This window comes from Chlorocebus sabaeus, chromosome 22, assembly GCF_047675955.1.
Source record: "Chlorocebus sabaeus isolate Y175 chromosome 22, mChlSab1.0.hap1, whole genome shotgun sequence".
NCBI lineage: Eukaryota > Metazoa > Chordata > Mammalia > Primates > Cercopithecidae > Chlorocebus > Chlorocebus sabaeus.
In genome coordinates this window covers 19,754,997-19,771,086 of record NC_132925.1, presented here as the reverse complement: position 1 = coordinate 19,771,086, position 16,090 = coordinate 19,754,997, and the positions used below count along the sequence as shown (strand labels likewise).

The 16,090-nt window shown below is 38.9% G+C and overlaps 2 protein-coding genes across 4 annotated transcripts in view; one reads left to right on the top strand and one right to left on the bottom strand.

Annotated features, from left to right (window-relative positions):
* Positions 1-16,090, bottom strand: part of CMSS1 (cms1 ribosomal small subunit homolog) — a 371,215-nt gene that overhangs the window by 324,428 nt on the left and 30,697 nt on the right. The window lies entirely within an intron of this gene.
* The window catches only part of FILIP1L (filamin A interacting protein 1 like), a 102,022-nt gene that overhangs the window by 67,696 nt on the left and 18,236 nt on the right, over positions 1-16,090 (top strand). The window contains exon 4 of one of the 2 annotated variants that reach the window (XM_007986068.3): positions 12,441-15,216. In XM_007986068.3, coding sequence (XP_007984259.3) covers positions 12,441-15,216 — 2,776 coding nt within the window. Of the gene's footprint in view, positions 1-12,440; positions 15,586-16,090 lie in introns of those variants that run through there. The other variant, XM_007986069.3, reaches the window with a different exon arrangement.

Here is a 16,090-nt window from a genome sequence, read left to right as displayed (position 1 = left end):
AATGACCTATTTCTCAGACAACTAGGGTATCTTTCAATCTGTTGCTTTGTATTTTCTTCTGAAGAGCTCAAAAAAGCATTATAAAATATCCTTCATAGCCTTCCTGACATTTTTGACTATGGAAACCAAGCTCAGGAATAGTATATACAGTGTACTAACCCAGGCAACCCAGCCTGACTTTGAGTCCCCAAGTACAGGAGTCCCCAACCCTAGGGCAGAAGACCAGTATACCAGTCTGAGGCCTATTATTGGGTCACATAGCAGGAGGTGAGCAGCGGGATGAGGCAGCATTACTGCCTAAACGCTGCCTCCTGTCAGATCAGCAGCAGCATTAGGTTCTCATAGGAGTGTGAACCCTATTGTTAACTGCACAGGTGAGGAATCTAGGTTGCATGCTCCGTATGAGAATCTAATGCCTGATGATCTGAAGTGGGACAATTTCATCCCCAACCATCCACCACCACCCTCCCCCAAGTCCATGGAAAAACTGTGTTTGACAAAACTGGTCCCTGGTGCCAAAAAGGTTGAGGGACTGCTGCCCAAGTAGACCACGTCTGTGAGTATCTAAATCCAGCAGACAAAGGACATATTCACATCCAAAAAATGAAGAGCAGGAGTAAGATGAGCAGAGCATCAGTGAGACTTTGGGAAGGTCAACTATTAGCATCCATTTTGATATGCTGGCATTTCACTGGATATTGAACATTCACAGCATTGTTCTCTTCCAGGAAGGGAGAAGAGCTGTGGAGTAGATCTATGAGCAAAAGAGAAATGGAAGACAGTGGCTGATCCCAAATACATTTGAGTAGCAGATAATTAAGAGTTATACAGGCCAGAGACAATGAATACAAAGAATCTTAAGTCTACCCAAAAATTATGCCCTAAAATAGTGACTTTTCAACCAGACTCAATTTCTCCACAATATCTGGAGACATTCAGTAGTTGTCACAATTGAGTTGGAGATACTATGTTACTCCTGGCATTTGGTAGGTAGAGACCAGGGATGCTGCTAAACATCCTACAGTGCACAGGACAGCCCCCACAACAAAGAATTAACCAAAATGTCAACAATGCTAAGGCTGAAAAACCCTGACTTAAAATGACAATCATTATGACTAACCATGTGCATAGCTGAAAAGATCCACGAAAAGCCTTAAAATAGATTGCAATAAACATTATGTAGTCATATCTTTCATTCCAATGTGATTTGTGCTATTTTCCCCCAGCTGACCCCTACTTTAGGCCAGCACATTGTGACCGATGTGCTCATCTGTGTTGTCTCACTGTCCTACTTTTTTTTCCAATATGGCAAGCAAGTAGCAATTTTATTTTTAAAAAGTTTTATTTGATTTTTTAAATGAAAATTAGAAGTATATTTAGGGCCTTCAACATGATGTTTTTATATATCTAGACATCATGGAATGGCTAAATCAAGCTAATTAACGTATTTGTTACCTTACATACTTATCATTTTTTTGTGGTGAGAACATCTAAAACCTACTCTTTTAGTACTCACCATCCTACTCCTAATGAGAACTGACATGTATTGTGCCAGGCAGTATGATAAGGACTTTTTGTATGGATTGTTTTTTATTAATCCTCAGAACAACCCTATTGTGAGGGAGGCTCTAATATTATCCCCATTCTACAGATGAAGAAAATGAGACTTGTAGGGAGGTTAAATTGCTTGCTCAAGTCACACTAGATAGAAGTTGGAAAGCCAGGATTCAACTGCAAAAACTGAACTCCAGAGTCTGAATTTCTTGCTCTGTACTGCCCTGCCCTGCCTCTCATAGTTTTCTACTGTCTCACTCCTACTGGTGCTTCGGTGCTGGAGAGTGTACATGCTGTCAGTCATTCCACCTGCCCTCTGCCACCTGTACTGTTTACTGCAATCTCTTGCTGGGGTAATAGGGAACAGGCAGGAGGGAAGACATCAGTCCTGCCTTAAAGAAGGCTACCTTGGGCAAACAGACGAGATACAGAAGAATGCAGATCACAGAGTACAAAATCAACTGCAGAGAGAGGGAAGAAGGAATGGAGACAATGAGACATAATGAAAGTGTTAGGAACCTGAGGACAAGCCCAGGAGCACCATCACCACGTTACATGTAAAGGCAGCTCTGCATGCCATGAACCAGGAGGCACTTTCAGGAATATACACACATCTGTGATAATACAAGGCATCACATGCTGAGTGGTTTTTTGAATACTTCTCCCTAGAGGGACAGGGCAGCCAGGGGAAGGCATCATGGCTGTAGAAGGCCCAGGTAGGCTTTGGAGGATTAAGGGACATCTACCTGAAACTGTTAGTCTGACAAAGACCTAAAGTCTTAAGTCTGTTGGAAGACAGGCAGTTTTTTTTGGGAGGGTCAGGGGTGTATTAGCAATCAAAATGGAAAGTATGGAAAACAAGAAACTTTGATTTAAGGAAGCTTTTCTAAATATGCAAGAACCCCAATTCAGAGTGGTGGTGGGAGCGGGCAGAGGGGGGGAAACAAAAAGAAAAGTGAGAAAAATGAGTGGGCTTTCTATTTAGCATAGCAGTGTATTCACAGTAATTAACTTTTTAAAAGTTCCTTCTTGATAGATATCATCTGAGTAAATGACATAAAGAAAAATTCGTTTGAGTAGGTATTTTTAATAAGAAAAATTAAAAGAGTGATAGGAGAGGCACAATATTCATGGTATTAAATGAACATCCATTGTCCAAAGGCTCTTACTAGAAAGTTCCCTAACAATACAGTATTGCAGAAGTCAAAACACATTATTTAGGTGATAATTACCCTGGTACAGATTTACATGTGCTGTACTTGTTGTCACTCCCCTGTCAGTTCAATTTCTTCTTCCAGGCCTAGCCTGAGCACCTTTTCAAGTCTCTACCTGGCCCTTTCACAGGGGCATGGACAGTGTCTTTTCTAGCCCAGATTCATGGGCACCTCCTTTGTTCTCAAGATGAAAATATTCTCCTTTTAGCTGCCTAACTACCCAAGCTCTGTGCCTATGGACTCTCAGACTGGCCTTTTATTGGTTCTGGAACCTCACCTTTCGGAGACCCTTTTTCTCAGTTACTTTGCTCCTTTTTCTGCTCTTAAAAGAGTAAGACTTGCCCCAATTCCAGTCCTTGTGCTCAATTTGAGGATTTCAGTAACTCTTTTTAGAGTCCTGCTTCTCTGCTAAAAGCTCCCAAGCTCCTTATAAGTAATGGGTCATTTGACTATTTGCATCTTATTTCACTTCTCCTGACCTCTGGGGAGCCTAGTAAGATTAATAGTTCAGGTGAGGAAGAGTCCTGACTAACAGTGTCGCATTTTTACCATATATTCCTCTGACACCAAGCTAAAGCTTCCTCTGTAACTTCATGCCCTAATTCTTCTTTCACAATGAAGGAAAATAGTATTAACCCAAATTGCTGGGTCTGGACCCATTTATAGTGTCTCTAAAGGATCTCAATGATGATGACAGGATCTTCAGTAACAAGGACATAAAGCAGACACAGATGTACACTCATTCAACTAGCAGATGCCAAAAAAAGTGTTACTGTTCTACTGATCTTGCTGACCAAGTCAAATGAATTGTACATTACATTATGGCTATGGTATGCTGTAGCTGTAATTTTTAGAAAACCTTTGACTTGTGAGAGAAATAAAAGGAAGCAGCATACACAGAATAAAAAAGACCGGTCATAGCTATTTTTATGAGTGCTCCTAAAATTTAGACTAAACAGTGAAAAGTCCCATTGAAAAAGCAGGGAGGAAAGCAAGGAAACATAAATTATAGGCCTAATTACCAAAATCTATCTCAAATAAAGAAGCTTTCCAATAAAGTCTATGTAATTACTCTACAAACTGCTAGAAATCCATGGTTATTTGACCATGAACACAGCTGCTATCAATGCAACACAATTAAAATTATGTATTAGACAAGAATTGCTAAAAGATAAAATGGGATATAATCATAACCAGGCTATCAAAGTCTAGCTGTGAGAGCAGATATAAAAATAAATAAAGGAGTGTGATGTATGCAGTTTTCTGTTTAGTAATCAACATATTAAATCAGGAAGAAAAAGTAATGTATTCAACTAGCTCTGGAATAATGAGAACAAATACAGGAATTTAAGCCCATCAAAATGAAGTTACATACTTAGGACTAGGGTGACTGTTACACTGTTTCAAACATCTTAAGACCAAACCAGCTTTGGTTGTTACTGGGAGAATACTGTAAGTTATGATCAGGTTGATCTGTGCAAGAATACAGGCAAGTTTGGGGGAAAAAAGAACTGACAACAAGTGCGGTGCCTAGAACATAGTAGCTGTCACTGTATTTGTCTCATGAAGGTCTGAAATGAATTAAATGTCAGCTGACCTGCATAGCACTATGGATGGAACCATTTATAAAAACCAGGCAACTTAGTGGTTTCCATACCCTTATTTCAAATTGGGGTTTCAAACAAAACACAATGTCTTATGAAAACGGTTTTGTCATTTAGGACTTTTCTATGGACTGGGAGACAGAAAATTTGAAGGCAGAGAATCTCCCATCTATGTTTGATGGTTAGCAAATGACTGGCTTTATTAATGATGGAAACATCAAAGCAGTGACTAAGCCAGTGAATTTGGGGGCTTCATCAGGATGAAGCAAAAGGCTGACCAGCCTGAAGAAGCACATGGTGACAGCCCAAACCAGATGCTTTTCCAGAGAAAGACAATTTTGCCACTTATGTTTCAACTGTCTATCCTCTGGAGTAATGGTTCTTAAAGTGTGGCCCCCTATGAGAGTGAAAAAGATACCTTCACAATAACACAACCTTTTTCTCTCTCATTCTCTCAGAAGCGTATATGGAGTTTTCCAGAGGCTCCATGATGTGTGATGACATTTCTCTGACAGCTAATGGAATGTGTGAAACAGATCTGAGCCAGACATTAGTTGCAAAAAATGTAAAACAATGCAACTCTTCTCACTAAATAATTTTGTTTGTAAAAGTATTTTTTCATAAAAATATGTTATTTAAATTAACGGATGATGGATTTATTATTTATTATTTTTAACAAATGATTTTTTTTTTAATTTTATTTTTGAGACAGAGTCTGGCTGTCGCCCAGGCTGGAGTGCAGTGGTGTGATCTCAGCTCACTGCAACCTCTGCCTCCTGGGTTCAAGCAATTCTCCTGCCTCAGCCTCCCGAGTAGCTAGGACTACAGGCACGTGCCACCATGCCTGGCTAATTTTTTGTATTTTTAGTAGAGATGGGATTTCACCATGTTAGTAGCCAGGATGGTCTTGATCTCCTGACCTTGTGATCCACCTGCCTCGGCCTCCCAAAGTGCTGGGACTACAGGCGTGAGCACGAATGAGTATTTTAAAAATCTTAGTTCAAATTTCTAATACAGTAAAGAGATAGATAAAGCCCATACACTCAAAAGCTCTTTAGGGTCCTCAAAATTTTTTGAGTGTAAAGAGGTCATGAGACCTAAAAGGTTGAGAACTACTGCTCTGAAGCCTTTACTGAATTGTGCTGGAACTGTCTCCTCATTCTTTCCTAATAGCCTATAAACACTTTGAAAACAGGATCCTGTATCCCTTGTTCATCTCAGGATAGCCTTAGTATTAATGATAGTCTTTGTTGTTTGTAAATTAAATGAACAAAAGTCTTGCCATATTCATAACATCAAAACCATTAAATTCAAGATTTACATAGTGAATACAGTGAAAAATTGGTTTCCTTAAAGTGATAGATGAGAAGCTAAGCTGACTCTGAGGTTATTCTCTATTTACAGGCTGATTTCTGGAACTAATAGAAACAATACAGTACCATTAATGGCTTGTGGAATTGGTTTTATTGCTTGATGATCACCCTAAGTTTATTTCTATGGACCAAGCATCTGAAAAACTGCAAAACGATCTGCGAAAACAGAAACATAATTGATGTTTTAGGGTGGTCAGATTATAGATATTTCTTTTCCACTGTCACTGCTGTTGACATAATGTTGCTTATGTAATAAACAAACATATTCGTCCAGTAGATCTCTGGACTCTGAGGAAGACATAAAATAGTCACTCCTTTGTCAGCAGAGTTGATACAGCCAAAGGAGACTGATGGGCTAGGATGTGGACATCCTAGCCATGGTTAGTTTACCACCTAACCCTGTTTTCCTCAAACAAGCAAGCACATACAGTTCTAATGCAGGGATCTGAAGAAAGGAGAAAAGGACCTGTTCCAACACTCTTGATTCTTTCTAGAGGCTCTGTAGCTATGAAATAGAGAAAATAATGTTCTTGGAGAACACTGATGGGAAACCCACTCATACCTCATTTTCTTAAATGCCTAAAAACATGTACATGGTAAATATTAGAGCATTCTCTTAAAAAATGAATAAAACTACTTAGGACAGTGCTACAGTATTTTTCACAAAAGGAAGTATTTGTTCATTCTTTAATTTATTCGAAAGACATTCATGTGGCTCCCTCTACATGTAAGGGCTTTGTGGTAGACACTGTAGGACACACAAATGAATCACTGATACTCATCCTGTTCTCAAGAAGTCTGTATTTTAGTAGGGTTGACTGTAATGTACAAAAATAACAAAATCAAAAACGGTAAGAATTATAATATAAATTATTATGGGTATGACTGGTGTTATAGCATTTAGACACACCATGTGTTTCATATGTGTATTATATGCTGCATTATTACTGACACTCAGTGTCTCACAGAGGAGATAAAATGTAGGTGCACATCTGTGCTGACATATGTATCTGCAAATAAAAACTGAAAAAACCCTCTGAGTGTATCATTTGTAATGAAGAACCAGAATTATGGTTAGTACCAAAGAATACTGAAGATGACAGATGTGATGTTTCTGAAAAAACAAGGAACTGGTATTGCACATAATAATAGTGATAAACCATAGTAAGTTATAACAATTCTGAGCCATAATAGAAACTCTAACGAAAAGCTGTAATAAGATACTGCTTTGAGCCAGTTTGGATTTAATTACCTCACTTTTGTGTCCATAAAACCAGCTTCCAAAACCCGTTTTTATTGGCGAGGATTCAATGAATGTTCCTATAATGCTGTGGTGTCAGTACTAGAACATGAATATGAGTACTCCAAGACAGTAGTCTTTTAAACTGGGGTACATGTACCCCTGAGGGTACATAAAGACTTCCTATGGGTACAGGCATGGAGAGATTTAAGGGATCAACGTCTGTGTCCACCATTCATACATCTACTCTTTGTGTTCTATGAGTTCTCCTTTTCCAACAACACTTTCAAAACAAACTTCTTAGCAAACTCTTATCAAGTGGCTCTTCCTGGGTTGGAAACCCCTCTGGGGCATCAGACAAAGGGATGACTATAGAAAGCCTTAATCCTGAGAGTCCTATGAGAAAAGAGCAGAGCAGAGCAGCAAGAGCAGCAGCAGCAACAGGTTCAGAACCAAACAATGGATGGAGCAGTGTCTTGTTTCTTCATCTGGGGACAATGCAGGGCAATTCCTCATGCCTTATCTTTTAGAAATGAGATGGGTACCAGAGGGATGTGTATTTACACATTTCGTTAGGTTGAAAAATGAAGTCAGACTTTTCCTGAATGACTGGTTTGGCTGTCCAATTTGTTAATGAGGACTTTCAGATTAGATGGCAAATGTTAAAATATATCCTTTTACAACTATTTAAACATTGAATGAAAAAATCTAGATGCCAGTTAAAAAATGTGAAAAGAAGTACTTAGTTTTTCAACATTCTTTTAGCAGATACAAGAACAAACATTTAAAAACCCCTGCTCTGAGAGATATACACTTTTTAAAAAGAATACAAACGCAATGATAAGTAAGATTTTTTAAGCTGATAGTTCTCCATTCAGAGTGTTCTTGATAAAAATCCTTGTGTGTGGACCAGCCCTATGCAATGGTTTGTGTTCTTTGCAATGTAATGTGGGGAAATAGCACAATAGCACAGCCTTGCTCCTTCTTGACCTTTCTGAGCCTCAATTTTCACAGCTATAAAATGGAGATAATCCCAAACCCTGTAAATTTACCATGAGAATTAGAACCGACAGATGTACAGACTCAGCTCAGTGCTTGGCAACACATCACTGGCACTAAGTAAAGAATGGCAGCTATTATATAGTCTCCTATATTTTAGTCTTTGTGCTTGTGAGAAAAAACCCAAAGTGGAGCTAAAATCATTTAGTGCTCTTTTTGCATGAAAATGTAGCTACTGACCCACCAACTATGGTATGCATTTCAAGTCTATTTGTTCCCCAGAAATGTGGGGAACAGATTTTAGTTAATTTAGTCATATTCTCTCACCTGATATCTTCTTTGAAAAAAATGGGTGGTCATGTAGGTCAGGAATACAGCCTGTGGTACTGCAGATTGGGTATAAATCAATAACAAACAACAATTGGCAGAGTTAATATTCAAACAGTATCCCATTTCCAGGAAACATCTGACATGTAAATGGTAAAGCCTTGTTACCCACAGTCAGTCTGAGGGCCAGCAGACTTGGCATCATCTGAGAGTTTGTTACAATGCAAATTGTGAGGCCCACCCCAGACCTACTGAATTCGAGTCTGCAGTTTAACAAGATTCGTATGTGATTCAAATGCACTTTACACAGTGAGAAGCGCTGGTAAAGAATAGGCCACTAGCAGGGAAGATAAAATCACCAAGTGTACACGTAATTTAGGTGGGAGCTCTCTGTTGTACCTGTTTAATTAAAGCTGAGTAAGGCAAAATGATGGAGTCTAACTTCTACTGACAGACTGACATACACACATGCCACAAACATACACATGCACAGATCAGTAGTTCTCAATTGGAGGTGACTGCCCCCTAGGAGACATCTGGCAATGTCTGGAAACATTCTTAATTCACAACAAAGGGATGCCGCTAAACATCCTGTAGTGCACAAGAAGACCTCCACAATGAAAAAATTATCTGGCCCCAAATATCAATAATGCTGAAGATGGAGAAACCCTAGCATAGGTTATTCCTGCATAAAGGCACCTAAACTGTAACTATTAATGGAAAAAGGAGTCATAATTTGACTACACAGCTTTTAGGGAATGAATTTTAGATCTGCAGAGTTCTGCACCTCAAGATCTATGCTACTTTGAAGATTATAAAAACCCTGGTTAAAAGTAATCAAAATCATTTATCTGCTTTGGCTAGCAAACCTAGAGTTAATGATAACCTGCATTAGCATATAATGCAAGTATCAATGCTAAATCCTGTTAATATGCAAAGAAAAATAATGCAGACAGAAAATTAAGTGACTGTGTTGTCTAAAGTCCATTCCTACTCAAAGTAGGAAGCCGGCTTAGGAGGCTCAACTCCACACCCTCCTCACCCTATACTTTCTTCAAGACCAAAAACTAGCCTCAAACTTCAACCTTCAAATGCTCCTGGATATAAGGCAAGAAATAATGATTTAGGGTGGCCCATTCATCACTATCAGAAGTGCTAATTCCTTCAAACTCAGTAGCATAACCAGCTCTCTTTCCCTCTCTCACACACGTGACCACACAACGTGTAACAGCATTACACGCATCCAGCTGGGTCTGAAACAATTCCATCAGGGCCTCCTGCTCTCAGTTCTCACTGGACCCTTGTCCTGCGCTCCCAGGCTGATGGCTATAGGTACAGTTTTTTCTGCAAATAAATTCCTGTTTACCTCCCCGACAGGCTTTACCAGACTAGACAGCTGACTGTCTTATGGTGCGCTCATGAGAGTGGCCCAAGGAAACAGCAGGTTATTGGAAAACAAGTAGTAAGGAAATGCTTAGAGAAAATGCATTCAAATAATCAGATAGAGCTTGGGGAACAGATGGGGATGCAACCAAATTACAAAAACCATGAAAAAGATGCTTATGTTTGCATCATGCTGAAAAATATGCATCATGCCCCAGGCTGAAAAATATGCATCATGTCTGCTCCAAAAACACTGAACAAAATAGAAGCAATGAATTTTTTTCTAAACCTTTTTTGCAGGTTACTGCACTGCATTCACTAATCACCATTCCCTTTTAATATTCTTTTAATTATACTCTGAAACAGTCTTCCCTCCCTCATATCCTAAGAAAACACACCCCCTTCTCATGAAACTGAAATAGCACATGCTATAATTTAATAAACTGAAAATAAATACTTAAAAGTTTTTGTGAAACTGCTCTCTAATAAAACTGTAAGAACTGTGGTGTAGAGAGGAGAAAAGTATTTCACTGTAATTATGCTCAAGCCATTGTCAAAACCATTAAATCGAATGAATTCTAATGCTAAGGCAGGAGGAAGAAGCACTTTGCCAAAGTTCTTTTTAACTATTTCACTACCAAAGCAGTTTACCCGTGGACGCTGCCACTGGGTTGAGAAGTCCCATGACCATTCGAGAAGAAGCTGCCTTGCTTATCTTTTCAGGCTCTCATGTGTCTCAAATAGGGATGGGGCATGGCCAGAAACCATGGGCAGGCCTTTTGCCAAGACCTTGGATGAGATCATCATCAACCACACCCCAGCATCCCGCCTAGCATCTTCTGAATTTTACAAGCCACAGCCCTTGGGCCAGCCTTCTGTTAAGTCCTCAAAACAGAAAAAACTAAAAGTGGATTCCCACAAAAAAGATGGAGAATTCTTACATGATTATTTTAAACATGTTCCTCCTGTGTAATGTAATTACAGAAAATTACAGAAAAGAGCAGATTAGAATCTCAAAAAGGACTCAATTTCCAAGAAGATGACCCTAAATTAGTTTCCTTTTAAAGTGTTCTCTCAGCCGGCACAGTGGCTCACACCTGTAATCCCAGCACTTTGGGAGGCCAAGGCGGGTGGATCACGAGATCAGGAGATTGAGACCATCCTGGCCAACATGGTGAAACCCTGTCTCTACTAAAAATACAAAAATTAGTTGGGCGTGGTGGCACGTGACTATAATCCCAGCTACTAGGGAGGCTGAGACAGGAGAATCGTTTGAACCAGGCAGTCAGAGGTTGCAGCCGAGATTGCCCCACTGCACTCCAGCCTGGCGACAGAGTGAGATTCCGTTTCAAAAAAAAAATTAAATTAAATTAAAATAAAATAAATAATAAGTTCTCTCAAATCCTTACACAACTTTCAAAAAGTAAGTTCTATGATAAGGATGATAGACATGCAACTCATCCCTAAGAGAAAAGATACATTAAAGTATTATGAATTCTCTATACCTATCAGAATGTAAATATTCATAACTTCATCCATGACAAGTCCTTTAGTTCAATTCCTCAGGGATTCCATTCTATTTTAGCTTTTTGTTTAACTGCAAAGCTGTAATTACATCCCCTATAATCAGCCCATTCACAATGTAACTGAGAGTGCCACAAATTTAAAGCTTTGACCTCACTACTGAGGTGGAAGAGACAGTTTATACTACATGTAAAATATCCTCCTGTTATGCAGACAAATTTAAAACATAAAAGAAGAAAACAGCATGTCACAGTAGTCGTCATTTAAGAGGGAATTATTATGTTCCTGATAACAGAGTTTCTCGTCCATCATGTCTAGCATCAGACTCTCATCAATAAGCACTTTCCTACCAAACCCCAAGCTCTTCTCAAATGTTATGAAAACACCAAACCCAAACAGATGCCTCTCAATTCTCCTCACTTAACTGTTGTCCACTATGAGGATAAGGTATATATGAAGTGGTTCTCAGAATAATGTTGTGCCAGTGCAAACCAAGTTTTAATTGGCACAGATGTCTATCAGTGAAGTGCATAACTTCTAAGCAATGGGAATACAATTTTTCTTAACTAAGAATGAAGGAGTTGAACATCAAACATTAATGCACCACATACTTTGGTTCAAACAAACTATTTGATAAATATAATAACCCTATTAATAAAAAAAAGAACAGCAGCAAGAACTAATACCAAATGCTTGCCATGTGCCAGGACAATGAGAATCTTAGATGAATTACCTCATTTAATTTTCATAAAAAGCCCCTGAAGTAAATATAATTATTGCCCCCATTTTTCATATGAGGAAATTGAGGCTCAGAGATGTTAAATAACTGCCCAGATCAATTAGTTGGTAAGATTAGGGTCAGTCTTGCAGCCAGGTCTAACTGCATCATCTCAAGCTTGTGCCTATTTTCATAGTCTTCAGGCCAGACTGCCTAATAACTATATGTTACCCAAGCAATTTAAACTAAATATTCTTGCCTTTACTCTTTTACTAAGGCTCCTGTTGAAATGCAGCTGTTACTGATCAATGGTAGTCAAATAAAAAAGCAAGATAACTGTTTATCAAGATTTTCCTCTGTCATCAAATTCAAGAACTCTTTCGCATACTGTATATGAACTGACACAGTTCATACAATTACATGATTTCTAAATTACATATATATTTAATTACAGTCGATGAGTTACTAAAGCATCAATCACAAAATGCACTTTACATTTTTCAGATTAAAGAAGCTAATTGATCAAGAAATCAAGTCTCAGGAGGAGAAGGAGCAAGAAAAGGAGAAAAGGGTCACCACCCTGAAAGAGGAGCTGACCAAGCTGAAGTCTTTTGCTTTGATGGTGGTGGATGAACAACAAAGGCTGACGGCACAGCTCACCCTTCAAAGACAGAAAATCCAAGAGCTGACCACAAATGCAAAGGAAACACATACCAAACTAACCCTTGCTGAAGCCAGAGTTCAGGAGGAAGAGCAGAAGGCAACCAGACTAGAGAAGGAACTGCAAACACAGACCACAAAGTTTCACCAGGACCAACACACAATTATGGCGAAGCTCACCAATGAGGACAGTCAAAATCGCCAGCTTCAACAAAAGCTGGCAGCACTCAGCCGGCAGATTGATGAGTTAGAAGAGACAAACAGGTCTTTACGAAAAGCAGAAGAGGAGTTGCAAGATATAAAAGAAAAAATCAGTAAGGGGGAATATGGAAATGCTGGTATCATGGCTGAAGTGGAAGAGCTCAGGAAACGTGTGCTAGATATGGAAGGGAAAGATGAAGAGCTCATAAAAATGGAGGAGCAGTGCAGAGATCTCAATAAGAGGCTTGAAAAGGAGACGTTACAGAGTAAAGACTTTAAACTAGAGGTTGAAAAACTCAGTAAAAGAATTATGGCTCTGGAAAAGTTAGAAGACGCTTTCAACAAAAGCAAACAAGAATGCTACTCTCTGAAATGCAATTTAGAAAAAGAAAGGATGACCACAAAACAGTTGTCTCAAGAACTGGAGAGTTTAAAAGTAAGGATTAAAGAGCTAGAAGCCATTGAAAGTCGGCTAGAAAAGACAGAATTCACTCTAAAAGAGGATTTAACTAAACTGAAAACATTGACTGTGATGTTTGTAGATGAACGCAAAACAATGAGTGAAAAATTAAAGAAAACTGAAGATAAATTACAAGCAGCTTCTTCTCAGCTTCAAATGGAGCAAAATAAAGTAACAACAGTTACTGAGAAGTTAATTGAGGAAACTAAAAGGGCGCTGAAGTCCAAAACCGATGTAGAAGAAAAGATGTACAGCGTAACCAAGGAGAGAGATGATTTAAAAAACAAATTGAAAGCTGAAGAAGAGAAAGGAAATGATCTCCTGTCAAGAGTTAATATGTTGAAAAATAGGCTTCAATCACTGGAAGCAATTGAGAAAGATTTCCCAAAAAACAAATTAAATCAAGACTCTGGGAAATCCACAACAGCATTACACCAAGAAAACAATAAGATTAAGGAGCTCTCTCAAGAAGTGGAAAGACTGAAACTGAAGCTAAAGGACATGAAAGCCATTGAGGACGACCTCATGAAAACAGAAGATGAATATGAGACTCTAGAACGAAGGTACGCTAATGAAAGAGACAAAGCTCAATTTTTATCTAAAGAGCTGGAGCATGTTAAAATGGAACTTGCTAAGTACAAATTAGCAGAAAAGACAGAGACCAGCCATGAGCAATGGCTTTTCAAAAGGCTTCAAGAAGAAGCAGCTAAGTCAGGGCACCTCTCAAGAGAAGTGGATGCATTAAAAGAGAAAATTCATGAATATATGGCAACTGAAGACCTAATATGTCACCTCCAGGGAGATCACTCAGTCCTGCAAAAAAAACTAAATCAACAAGAAAACAGGAACAGAGATTTAGGAAGAGAGATTGAAAACCTCACTAAAGAGTTAGAGAGGTACCGGCATTTCAGTAAGAGCCTCAGGCCTAGTCTCAATGGAAGAAGAATTTCCGATACTCAAGTATTTTCTGAAGAAGTTCAGACAGAAGCAGTAGACAATGAACCACCTGATTACAAGAGCCTCATTCCTCTGGAACGTGCAGTCATCAATGGTCAGTTATATGAGGAGAGTGAGGATCAAGACGAGGACCCTAATGATGAGGGATCTGTGCTGTCCTTCAAATGCAGCCAGTCTACTCCATGTCCTGTTAACAGAAAGCTATGGATTCCCTGGATGAAATCCAAGGAGGGCCATCCTCAGAATGGAAAAATACCAACTAAACCCAATGCCAACTTTGTGCAACCTGGAGATCTAGTCCTAAGCCACACACCTGGGCAGCCACTTCATATAAAGGTTACTCCAGACCATGTACAAAACACAGCCACTCTTGAAATCACAAGCCCGACTACAGAGAGTCCTCACTCTTACACGAGTACTGCAGTGATACCGAACTGTGGCACGCCAAAGCAAAGGATAACCATCCTCCAAAATGCCTCCATAACACCAGTAAAATCCAAAACCTCTACCGAAGACCTCATGAATTTAGAACAAGGCATGTCCCCAATTACCATGGCAACTTTTGCCAGAGCACAGACCCCAGAGTCTTGTGGTTCTCTAACTCCAGAAAGGACAATGTCCCCCATTCAGGTTTTGGCTGTGACTGGTTCAGCTAGCTCTCCTGAGCAGGGACGCTCTCCAGAACCAATAGAAATCAGTGCCAAGCATGCGATATTCAGAGTCTCCCCGGACCGGCAGTCATCATGGCAGTTTCAGCGTTCAAACAGTAATAGTTCAAGTGTGATAACTACTGAGGATAATAAAATCCACATTCACTTAGGAAGTCCTTACATGCAAGCTGTAGCCAGCCCTGTGAGACCTGCCAGCCCTTCAGCACCACTGCAGGATAACCGAACTCAAGGCTTAATTAACGGGGCACTAAACAAAACAACCAATAAAGTCACCAGCAGTATTACTATCACACCAACAGCCACACCTCTTCCTCGACAATCACAAATTACAGTAAGTAATATATATAACTGACCACGCTCACCCTCATCCAGTCCATACTGATATTTTTGCAAGGAACTCAATCCTTTTTTAATCATCCCTCCATATCCCCCAAGACTGACTGAACTCGTACTTTGGGAAGGTTTGTGCATGAACTATACAAGAGTATCTGAAACTAACTGTTGCCTGCATAGTCATATCAAGTGTGCACTTACTGTATATCTTTTCATTTACAAACTTGTATGGAAAATATATTTAGTCTGCACTTGTATAAATACATCTTTATATATTTCATTTTCCATAACTCACTTTAATTTGACTGCAACTTGTCTTGGCGAAATACTTTAACATTATAAAACAGTAAATAATTTGTTATTTTTACCATTGCTTGCTGAATTTTCTTTTGGTCATTCTGTGTTATATTTCTGCATGTACAATAGAATTTTGTCTTTTGCTTATAGTCTCTATTAATTCTTCCTTAAAAACAAACAGGACCTATGTCCCATTTACGGTCAACTTCTAATCACATATTAGAAGAGGGAAAAGTGGTTCAAATAAATAAAAATTACATCTCTTTGATTTCAAAGTGAACTATAAGATCTTTCAGAAGCAAACATAACTTCATGCTTGGGATGTATCTCAGTATCTCTAGAGCCCAACACAGTGCTTAGACTACATTAGGAACTTAAATGTTTATGATAATAATGAAATAAAATACTACTGAATAATTTTGGTTTTCATGAGCACATATAAGCAGATGGTAAAATTTAAAAGCTCTGACATGTGATAGAAAGCCAGAGAAAGTACATTTGGAAATGTAGTTAACCTTGACAATCAAGAGTCGACTGTATTTCTACCAGAGATCAAAACTCCCACAGAACACATA